The sequence below is a fragment of the Cyrtonyx montezumae genome, unplaced genomic scaffold (genome assembly GCF_038088225.1).
Source record: "Cyrtonyx montezumae isolate F1298 unplaced genomic scaffold, pur_monq_1.0 scaffold_34, whole genome shotgun sequence".
In the NCBI taxonomy this organism is placed as follows: Eukaryota; Metazoa; Chordata; class Aves; order Galliformes; family Odontophoridae; genus Cyrtonyx; species Cyrtonyx montezumae.
This window is the reverse complement of record NW_027072039.1, coordinates 5,317,019-5,329,070: the sequence shown is the minus strand read 5'-3', so window position 1 is coordinate 5,329,070 and position 12,052 is coordinate 5,317,019. Positions and strand designations below refer to the sequence as shown.

At 42.7% G+C, this 12,052-nt stretch overlaps 1 protein-coding gene across 4 annotated transcripts in view; it reads right to left on the bottom strand.

Moving 5' to 3' along the window:
- DYM (dymeclin) overlaps window positions 1-12,052 on the bottom strand; it is a 151,996-nt gene that overhangs the window by 38,678 nt on the left and 101,266 nt on the right. For all 4 annotated transcript variants that reach the window (XM_065745241.1, XM_065745239.1, XM_065745242.1 and 1 more), the window contains exon 14: window positions 5,568-5,670. In XM_065745241.1, coding sequence (XP_065601313.1) covers window positions 5,568-5,670 — 103 coding nt within the window. The remainder of the gene's footprint in view (window positions 1-5,567; window positions 5,671-12,052) is intronic.

Here is a 12,052-nt window from a genome sequence, read left to right as displayed (position 1 = left end):
GGGTACACTCAGCAAGTCGTACACGTTTCGTCTGCTCACAGCAGTTACCTCAAAGCAGTCCTTTCACAGACTACCAGCTGAATAACACTAATTGCATCACACTAACTCCATTACGGCTGACCAGTTTATTTGGAAGTGGGTTTAATTTCATTTCTGCATCATTACTGAAGTTATCAGATGATCCCATGGAAGGACGTTACATCTCTTCTTCACCATTCAAGTGCTCTTTGCATTGACAGTGAACGTTTGCCACGTGCTGGGTAGGCTGACATCACTTATCTCATTTCATCCCTTGATAAAACAAGTCTGTAACACGAGATACCATGGCCTCACTGGAATACCAAACTCCTACGTGGAATGGTCGGTTTGGTTAGTGTCAGAACAGGCAACATAAGGCAACATAATGGTAGACATACATCGTGGACAAAAGGTTTTAGTGTACAGTTGTTAATATTATCTACTTCTAGAACACTGATTTTGCTTTGGGTGCTCCAAGGCTCACACTGTCAGTGAGGATTACCACATTCTTTGGCTCTATGGCACTACCAGCTTTTATCCACTGTATCATAACTACATCCAGAAAACACAGAGACTGAGGATTTGTTTCCTTACATTTATGAGAGCTAATCCTGCAGCTCACAGACCCGATTTAACTACTCTTCAGCAACCCCAAATTTCTAAGATAAATATGGAGACCCCACTTGAACAAGTCTACTTCTTTCCAAGGAGGAAAGGAAACAGGGAAACCTTTCAGCATCTCCCCTTGTACAGGAAGGAGATCAGTTTGGTTCTCCACTAAAGAACCTAAAACGAAGGATTATTTCTGAAGTACTCACAGCTTTGAAGATAATCAACTGCAACAACAAGATATGAGTTAACAAAAAAAATTATTTTTCTTGAAAGCACTACGGTAATAGTGCTTTTTAATAACCTCCTTAATGGCTGCATTAGAAGGACCCCAACTGAAGTCGTTCATCCCACATAAAACAAACATTGCTTTTTCTTCTTAGCTGTGTTTTACAAGCTGCATTATTTCCAGATGACGCTGGAGGGGCCCAAGAGTTTCAAGAATTAATGCTTAAACAGACAGCTGCTTTCTATTTACCATAGAAATTGAGGATAAATCAAAGAGGAATCTAAATACTGGGCTTCATTTGGTCCGTTACAGAGCACTGACTGAGGAGGACATGAAAAAACAAAGCAGAAAAATCTCATCACATAAATGCAAAGTTTACTTCTTGTTACTAATACCAGAGAAAACCTCATGGACATGTGCAGAATCCCAAGCCCTCATGTAACACTGCTCTGCACAGCAGGTAACGTTAACGAGGTTGGGAAGGAGCCAGGGAAGGAGTCACTGTACCACCACGCATTGCTACTGCAAACATAGCTCGTTGCATTCACATCCTGCATGCCTTCCCTTTGGATTGCCAACATGCACTCATTTCTATACCCAACTAACAAAGAATCAACACATTCTGGTCAGAGTTTAACAGATGGTGCTTCAGATATTTAAAGGACCACGTTTGTGAGCATTATGCAAAGTCCAACTGCACTGCACTGCTTCGAGGGCTGACAACTTTGTGGAGTGCTGTTTAAGTGATAATCCTATATGGGAAATAAAGAAATCAGCACTAAATGGGTAATGGCTAGAATTTTTTCCTCACTTGTTAGAGCTTCATCTGGACGGAACAAGCGTAACAATTACAGCCAACATTCAAGAAGCTATTAAAAAGGTAAACTGAGATGAATTTTAGTTTTCCTCTGAGGCTGGTAACCAGCTTACCCACGCTGCTGTCTGTTGGTGTTATCCACTGAAGCAGTGGAAGGCTGCAGGTAAACTCTTGGATGGAGGTGGCCAACCCAGGAGCTCTAAGAAGCACAGCCCTGCGCTGGACTGATGGTGGAAACCCACTCAGCCTCCAACCCAACCAAGAGTTTGGTAACCAAGAGTTTGGGTTCCCCCTGCCACAAAGCCCCAGCACTTGTGTTGCGTTAGATGATGCTGAAAGAAATGCAGAAACCCATCTAAAACCATGGAGCCAAATACACTCCAAAGTCCCAAGGGATGATGCGTGTCAAGCTGTTGGAGACCAAAATTGATTCTTACATTGACACTTCTGCTTGGGAATATGGTAGCATCAAAACCAGCTCTGATGTAGGTTCATAGGTTCATAAGGTTGGAAAGGACCTACAAGATCATCTAGTCCAACCATCCTCCTATCACTATCCCTACCCAACTACTAAATCAAATCCCTTAGCACCTCATCTAAACGCTTCTTGAACAGCGCTAGGGATGGTGCCTCACCCACCTCCCTAGCCAGGCCATTCCAGTGCCTGACCACTCTTTCAGAGAAAAAATGTTTCCTCAGGTCTAATCTAAATCTTCCCCAGCGCAACTTGCGGCCATTCCCTCTCGTCCTGTCGTTATTTATCAGGGAGAAGAGGCCCACCCCCTCCTCACCACGCTATTTTCCAAGGGAAGGTTGCACATCTCTTGGTGTTCTGACACAACAAATCACATGAGGCTGCAATAAAACCACAAAGAACTATTGATATGTGTACCCAAGTGACTTGAAGCAACATTCTAGTTTATTCAACTACCACTTTTCCTGTTAAGTTAAACTTAACTTTTATTGACTGTGCTTTCATTGAACCTAAGAATGCCACAAACAAACCGGAGTAGATTTTTCCTATTTCTTTGTTTTGGAGAATATTGGAGATACTTATTGACAGGGGAAACTTGACAGAGTGTATTCCAAAGTTGTAATTGTTTCTATGAAAATAAAGCTCTAGTCCTTCCTCAGGCTTCTTCCTGCACCTCAACTGAACTGCACACAGTTTATAGGGGCTTTCTGTCTTACAGGACCAGGAAACTGGTTGGATCTTATGTTGAAATAACTTGCTCTTTTCTTATTAAAGCCCAGGAAACCTCAAAAAGAACAATATAAAACCAGTTGGATCAGTTCCTTATTGGGGCACAGCTTTGACGTATGCTAGAGGGCTATAAGGAGCTATAGGGTCATGAGGAACTGTAGGGCCATGTGAAGCTGCAAGACAATGAGGAGTTGTAGGGTCACGAGGAGATGTAGAGCCCTGAGGAGATGTAGGGTCATGAGGAGCTGTAGGACCATGTGAAGCTGCAAGACAACGAGGAGTTGTAGAGTCACGAGGAGATGTAGAGCCCTGAGGAGCTATAGGGTCATGAGGAGCTGTAAGACAGCAAGGAGTTGTAGGGCCACAAGGGGTTGTAGAGTCTTGAATCGCTGTAGGACCATGAGGCCTCCTCTCCCCTTCTCTTCTCTAGCCCAGAGCATACACAAGGTGACTCCAAGAAATATGGTGATGGAGGATCCCATGTTCTTACAACTTTCACAGATCAGCAGATTATTAGGGCTGTGTATTAGGTCAAAAACCTTGCATTAATGTAAAAAGCTAACTACGACAGAAAAACAGTTCTGTTCAATCACTGAGAAATTAAGACTTCTTTAGCTTCATGCTTGGACAGTGGTCACACAGAAACAGAAAAAGAGAAAATCCTTCAGCCAACATAGAATTCAGGACTCCAGACCCTGATGTTATCTCAGTTCCCAGCTCCTTCACTCCTCATGTTCCTTATGGAATTCTTTTAGTAATACAAATACAAACAAACAACTGTTCTTACAAGACAACATACACATGGGCTTTCAGAAGCAGAGTGTCCTTCAGTAAACGACATCTTGCTGCCACTGTTATTCAGATGACTGTGCCTCAGATTGAGTTGAAATGTGAGCCATTTGGGAAAAAAGGCATGCATAGGAGCATGCATTCTTTTCCCAAAATACAGGCAATAAACTGCAGAGATTTTATAATCCCCTAAGGCAATCTTTCCAATTGCTGCCCTTCTCCTCCTCTCCCCCCCTACATCATAAAGAGGAAAAAGGGAGAAATGCAGCTTGTTATTTACATCCATGAGCTGCACTCCAAAGTGCTTCATCAAGTGCTCCACAAAGTTTTCAGCTTCATCCACCTGCAAGGGGATGGGCTGATGGTTGGACTTGGGGATCTTAGTGGTCTTTTCCAATCTTTAATGATTCTATGAGTCTATGTAGTGTTAAAGGTATCTGCCCTATTCTTGAGGTATCTGGAGAGGATTCCCAGGACCCCACGGTGTCTCTGAGGGAGGTGACTACAGATTGTTCTGTGACACTGCACAGAATGAAGCAAGCTTGGATGTGCAGCTATTGCAGCCACCACCTCCACCAACACAGCCTCCCTTTGCCTGGAGGCCCTCAGCTTTTCAGGACAGATCAGTGAAGTGCCACGAGACCAAAGGAGGAGTCTGGAAGCTGGCAGGAAACAGAGGATAATCACCTCTGAGCAATGCAGCCCCAGAGCCTTATCAATCCCAGCAATCAGGAACACTGAACCATCCCAAATCTGTGACTCCTCACAGCTGCGGCTCTACGTCATCAAATCCTCGTGTTACCCAAAGGCTCTGGGGCATTCCCATGTTCGTCCTGATGCAGTTGGAAGAGCTTTAAGCAGAGTGGGGCCACCTTACAGGACAAACAGCAGCAGCATCCCCTGCCCCAAACACAAAGCAGAGAGGGGATCTTGTTGAGATCAAAGCTGCTGATGAACAGAGGGTCTAACAGCTGCTCCTGGGAAAGAAACCACAGCTTTGCCATCAACAGTGCTGCAGGGAGCTCCATGTGAATTAAGGCATCACCAGCCAGCCAGAATACATTGGCCTGCCCCCGAATCACAAAATGCCTCCAGTTCTCATGGTAGTGTCAGCAATAGCAACTAGAAGACACAGGTGAAGAAACCTGGGTAGATGAACTCATGTTATCCAACTATTACATCAAATGATCTTTGTTGGTACTCTTAGGCTAGAGTGCTACGATATGTCTTGCATCAGAGAGCCACGTCCTAGAACATTAACACTCAAAATAAAACAGCTGTTGCATTTTCACTCTGAAAAATTGGGAGTAACTGATAGGGCAACAGCATTACAGAGAAACTTCAAAGGAGTACAAACCAGAGACACTTGGACAGTACAGAAACAAATCATTCGAATCCTTGGAAGAAGCCTCCTTGTACTGAAGGTCGAGATCTTCCATCAGCCCGTGCCATTAAATCACAGAACTGTTGCCTATCTGTGGGCAGTGGCTGAGCAAACTGAGAGGAGAGCTGTATGCACACGGCGTTCAGAACACAGATGTGACCCACGGATGCAGTACCACTCAGAGGCTCACTGGGAACTGTTCTCAACCAATTTTAGGCATTTTAACACGCCGTAGATGCCAAAGCCTTGTTCTTAAAAATGTCTCTAACTGCACCATTTAAATACCCTGCAATATAAGTGGCGCGAAAGCTGCACGCCGACGGGGTGTCTCCCAGCTCTCCAGAGCTGTGGTTTTGTTTTGCCATTTGTTCTCAGACATTACATCATTTACTCAGGTTCTTGTGCGTTGGAGTTGGTGGTTACTGAGCTGTCACAAGTTCTGATAAATCTCTGCAGATTTATGGGTATACCTCTTGAATTTTGGGGCATCCACGACAACATGGAGCTCAGTACTTACATAGTCAGGAAGCGGAGAGTCGTTGGAATCAAGGGAACCTCTCAAGGACTGCGTGGCTTGTTCCAGCACTTTGTTGTGCTTTTTAGACAGCAGAGAAAATAAACTAGAGGGGAGAAAAAAACAAAAGGGAAATAAATGTTGAAATAAATTCGCAATAGCAGTCTGAAATAGACTAAGCAGATAGAAGAGATGCTTTCCTCTGTGCACTAACCTGAATTATAGGTTTTTAAAATGCAGTGTGTAATAGTTACACGCATGTGTCTATGCAAACATATCTGAGTTAAGCAACAGCAGAACTTGAATTGGAGCTATTTTATAAAATAAACAATATAAAGACCATCATATGTTCCATGCTAAGTTCTTTAATATCAAACCCAATTGCTCGGGATGGGAAGAATCTCAGTATGTGCCAAAGCTCTGGGTATTTGGAGGCTGAGAGTTTGCATTTTACTACAAGGTGCCACAAGTCAGAACTGAATACTCAAAAAGGTGAACACTCAGGATGGCACCAGGCTCTCCTAGAATCACTCCATTGGTTCTCTGAGGGTAAAAAAACTGTTCTGATGAAAATAAAAGCAGCCACCAACAAACATCCCCAGAAGGGACATCAATCCCTGGAGTTGGTGACACTGCTCTTGGTACATGCAGCAGCAGCAGACTGTGTTCACAGATTCAGCTAGAAAAGGTTCAAGTCAGTTTAATAGATAAAAGAATGGCAAAATACTGCCTCAGAGTTATACTCTCAATAGCCATCTTCTCCTGGAACTGCAGGACAACTTCAGTGCTCTCAGAAAGCTTTTGTGCCTAAAGAAATGATGTTCGGGATTTGAGGAAGCCCTTTGTTTTCAGCTTCAAACACAGTGCTGATATCACATCCCTTGCAGCCTTAGACAGATAAGAGATACTGATAGCAGATATCAGAGCTTGTTCCCATTACTTGCTAGCCAAGAGTTTCAGTAGAAAGCTTTTCCAACACTTCTCAGAGCTGCAAGGAATTACTTTGCTTCTCAAGCCCAGATCTTCTATCTTGAGAGCCAACTCAATAAATCCCACCCTTTCTTGATGCCTCTTCAGTCAGATATTCCTTAGAGCAGATTAATTAATAGCTTACGTTGCAGCACTTAAGTCATCTCAGTAACCCCCACAAGAGCCCTTGGTATGTCACGCCATCCCCAAGGTTCAGCCAATGTCTCCCAGGGCAAGGAACAGCCGAAACTGGGATCAGTGACGTTGGTGCCTGATCCTGCTGGGATGGTGATAAGCTTGGCTGCACTGATAGGGAAGGAATGCCCAGTGAGATCACAGAGCAACTGTGCTCACAGTTATTAGGATAACGTGATGCATTTGACATCATGGACACCGGAGTCCTAGTTTTTCCTTCGTGCTGTGTAAGAAAACCCTCACAAGAGGAATCAAACACATGATGGAAGCCTGGGATGATGGAGTCCTAGAATCACCGAATCCTAGAATGGTTGAGTTGGAATACCTGGGACAAAAGTCACAGCTATTAGCCAAAAAACAGGGAAGAAGTAACACAGAAATAACTCATTAACAGGATTTCCATCTTCTCCCCTCCTGTACTCGGTACTGCGTTCACAGACTGGAATGTTTGATCAAAATTCAGATTTGCAGACCGGCCTCTCCCCTAAGCAGCAGGGCTGCTTTTAGGATCACTGGTAGTTTTGAAGGCTCAGATTTCAGAGATGCTGCCATCAGCACCATCTAGTGCTGTAGAGATGGAACAATCAGTTAAAGCCAACATGGTGAAGCTTACTGGGGGTGCAGCAAGCACAGGCGAAACCTGGGGTCTGTCTGCTGCAGGGGCTTATTCCACAAAGAGGAAGAAGACAGAACTGGATGAAATGGGATGTGCAGCAAGTAGCACTTCTCACCAAAATAAATAAAGCACTTTGGCTTTGTAGGCAATGTAACTATAAAACAAAATACGGGGATCTGATTTCGAATATTCAGTGAGCTCTGCTATAACATCGTCTTTGGCTCTGGGGCTCCCCTGTGCCAAGTTTTGCTTTCCTGCCACAGCTCATTGCCTTTGCAGCTATGCTGAAGCACTTCTTTGTGGGATCACTGCCCAGAACGCCAATATTCAGGTTAAAATAACCAGTTTTCTTCCTCAGCAATGGCTTATCCTCCGGGGAGAACAGTTCCTTGGAGGAGTGACCCCGACACATTTTTGAAGTATTGGCACAGAGTTAGTTACAACCCTCAGAAGTCACTGCATGAAATTTATCTCATGGAGATCTTTTATCATGGGCAAACGTTGCCTTTTAACGGTGCTTGGTTTGCAATGATCACATCTTGAGTGCACGGTAGGTTTAGGAGTTATTTTTTATTCTTAAGGCATGATAAATGGAATTAAAATGTGGAAAAAATGTTTTACGTTAAGACCAAAGTTGTTCTCCTGCCTGTTTCAGGCCAAGTGGGAGACAAGTGGCAGCTCATGCACAGGTGGAAACTGTCTCCAAAACTGGAGATCAGAAAAACACTGTGGAGAAGCTGAGCCAACAGGGATGACTTTAGGCTGAACAAAATCCTCGACACAGAATCACTGAGGTTGGAAAAAGCCTCCAAGATCCCCAAGCCCAACGCCAACCCACCCCACCATGCCCACTGACCATGTCCCCAAGTGCCACATCTCTGCAGTTCTCAAACACCTTGTTCCTCTGAGCTGAGAAATAATGAAATCACTGATTTCTTAACTCCTTCTACGAAGATGAAACGTTTCTTTTTTAATTTTATACAAGGCTGAACCTCACCCACTAAATGATTACAGACCGAACAGTAATGGTTGCTTAAATGCAAGCGATTTGATTATGAGCTATTTTGCACACATAATAAAATTCAAACCAGTAATATGTGAACTTAATGCTTTCAAAAAGTCAATTCCAAGCAGCCTGTGGATTCAAAAAAATGCAAATAATGGGAACCCATGGAACAACTTTCCCCTTGGTCCACCAAAAGCTGCAAGCCAACAATCAATAAAAAATCCTAAGCATCCACAATTTGTGCAGCGCATCTAATTTACAGCAGATTGAAACAGCTTACAAACTGTTCCTCATGTCTTAAAAAATATGAATGCATGAAATGCAACTTTTAAAACGGCTAAAAAAAGAAAAGGGAATTAAAATTAAAGGTTGAAGGTAAATCTGAAGATAGGGTTTGGCAGAAATTGGCTCAAGAAGAAAAAAAAGCCCAAAAAATCCAGACAAAACCGATTTTTGTCTAAATTTACAAACAGAATGATATCTTAATGCATATGAAGAACAAAATCAACAGTCTGTTCGCTGTGTTAGCAGACAAAAACAACAGAGCTCTAATGAACAACACCAAAAAAAAGGGCATAAGTCCCATAATCACTTGCACTGCACAAAGAACAAAAGGTCATATGCATTCAGAATGGTAAGCAAATTGCAGCAAAACAGTTAGGGAATAGTTCATAAAGGCAGGCAATTAAGCAGACAGTCCTGTTAACTTCTAAGTACTGGAGTGAAGAAGTAAGCCACTGCAGAAGGCTTCTCTCCAAGGGCTGTCCTGTTGGCTGCCAATCTGCCTTGGAGCTTTCTCCAAGCTCGGTACACTGAGGAAAGGCAGAGGCACAGGCAAACTTCATTTAATGCTGTAATTCCATCAGTCTCCGTGTTCCCAGCACTTAGCTCTTTAAGTTGTTATTTCTGTTGGTATTTCTGATTTCTTCTGTACATGCAACTTTGCCTCTTTGGCTGCTGGCTGCCTTTATCAATAAATGCATGACCATAGCTTGAATCACAAAAACACGATGATGCTAGTGCTACAGCTACAGGACAACAGGCCACAGACATGTACAAGCAGCCACCTTGCCTCCACTCTAATGCAAGGTGGAACTTAAAACAGTGTCAGTGTACAGCTGGCTCTTTGTACGTTTTTCCCCATTTTTTCTCCCTTCCTTTGCTTTAAGATTCTCAATGCCATTAGATCACATAACCCGAGAACAGCTGAGGTTGACACAGATATCTGGAGATCTCTGTAGACCTTCTTGTGGCCTTCCAGAAATGACAATGAGCTTTTAAAAAGGAGAGAGAGTGACTCCTTTACATGCTCTGATAGTGAGAGGACAAGGGGGAATGGTTTTAAACTAACAGAGGGGAGATGTGGAAGCCCCACGGCAGGGCGTTGGAAACGGGATATCTAAGGTCCCTTCCAACTTCAGCTAGTCTATGATGCTATGACCCAACATAACTACATGTCAGTTAATCCAGAGCATAATAATGGAACAGCAATCATGAGATTCACTCAAAACAGACCTTGCCAGGCTCACTCAGTAACAAGACTAAAAATAAAATTTGGTGAGACAGTGCCATTGTTGTAGCAGGTTTCTGCATGTCGTTTATATGACTTCGTTCCACACGGGATTTTTTACTAAGAAACTACACTGACAAAAAGCAATATGAAATGTATTAAAGAAAGGGGAAATCACACACCTGAACGCTCTGAAAAATCCCCAACTTTCCACCTTTAAATAATTTTCCCCAGTTATGTTACATTCTTGGACCCTCTAATTGTCATCAGCTACTTAAGATTTGCCAGTGTTACTGCAATACTTGCAGTGAGAGAGAGATGATATATAGAAAGATGTTTTTCATTGACACACATCAACGATAAAGAAATGATAAGGCTTAACTTTGCAAATTCACTGTAGGAACTTCAAATTAAAAAAATAAAAGAAGAGCATTGTTAAATTTTTTCTTTGTCTTTCAATTACAGAACCACTGAGGTTGGAAAAGTTCACTAAGATCACCATCAGGTCTATTAATCAACCCACCACCAGAGGAATTTCAGCCCAGGAGGAGGAATTAATTGCGCAGAGTTCCTCTGGTCCATGTTCAGATGTAGGTCAGACAGTATGAGCCAAGTGGTCTCCTTAAGATCTGAGAATACATGCATTTAAGTAGTGCCCTACACATTCCTGAATCAGAAGAGATGGAAAGCATTTGGCAGCACAACTTATAGGTTCATAGGTTCATAACTTCCATATTTCTGTATTATTTTTCACACATCTGATGAAAAATCTGGTCAGGCTGCCCAGGGAGTGGTGCAGTCCCCATCCCTGGAGGTGTTCAGGAACTGTGAAGATGTGGCACATGGGGACACGGTCAGTGGGCATGCTGGGGTGAGTTGGGGTCGGAGATCTTGGAGGTTTTTTCCAACTTTTATGAGTGTACAGTTCTCTGAAAGATCAGACAACAAATCCTCTTGGGAGACATTTCAAATCACTGTATTTGTGGGTTATGTAGTGTTAAAAAGAAATAATTATCAGGAATGTGGGTAAAAATTTAAGTTAACTCCATAATTAAATTCTTGCATTACCACACTGTCCTTTTGGCACTGTTTTACAGGCAGGAGTACCACATCTGTCACTGATGCATCTTTTGTAATTAAGACAGCAAAGGTCAAATTAAATATTCAATTTCATCTACCTAGAGCAAAGTGTGAACAGACATAGCTGTGTATTCAGGCAGAAAGGCAGTGACACTTGCCTGGCATACAGATTTGTGTCAGAGATGACCCATTTGATGGCTTAGGATTACAGCACATCAGAGTTCTCATTGCTCAGGAAACATCAAATACCTGCATAAACCCAAACAAGGCAAGGTTTGACAGACACACTGACAAAGGTGTGCTCTATACGTTCCAAGTACAGAATTATTTGAGAACTAAAGCAATGCTCAAAGTCTTCATCTGAAGCTGGAGATTTCACAAGTTCTGCATTTTCTCAGCCTCCCAGTTCAGAAGTAGATTGTAAATAAATGGAAAGCATACAAACACCAAACACTATCTGGAGATGGAAAAACAGTCCCACAGATCACAAAAATTGATGATGGATGTTCTCAGGCATTTCATCAATACCCCGAGCTGTTCCACTCTTACACGAGTGCCAAATGTATTGTTGTTCTCAATTTTAAAGAATTAAATAAAAGTCATAAGCACTGAAAGCTCGTGTTATGTAAATAGTCCTTAAACAATAGGATTTTACAATGCCTTCAAGGACACCACAATTGTATTAGAAGACAAGCCCTGTATAGAGCAAGCCCTAAGAAATCCTTAGGTTTGAGACCTGAGGTCTAGAAGTTAAATACATTCCTTAACTCCTCTATATTCTAGCATCATTTCTTTAGCTTGATGTATTAGAGCAAAAACGAGAGCGTTGTGACATAAAAACTGTACTTATGTAATGACTACAACATCTGAGCAAAGGACCTGACACAGAAGGTCACAGCAGAACAAAGGCATCACAGTATCTCATATGAAATGCAATAAATCAGAGCTGCATGGGAGGACCGTGCCCAGACAAGTGCAGCCTTGGCACTTCAGCAGATGTTTGTGGACAACAGAGCAGTGATCTGTAATCACTAGAAGAACCAGGCCATGGGATAAATCCATTTAACATGAAGCAGCGTGGAGAAAAACCACCTTGTCCCCAAATGCCCATG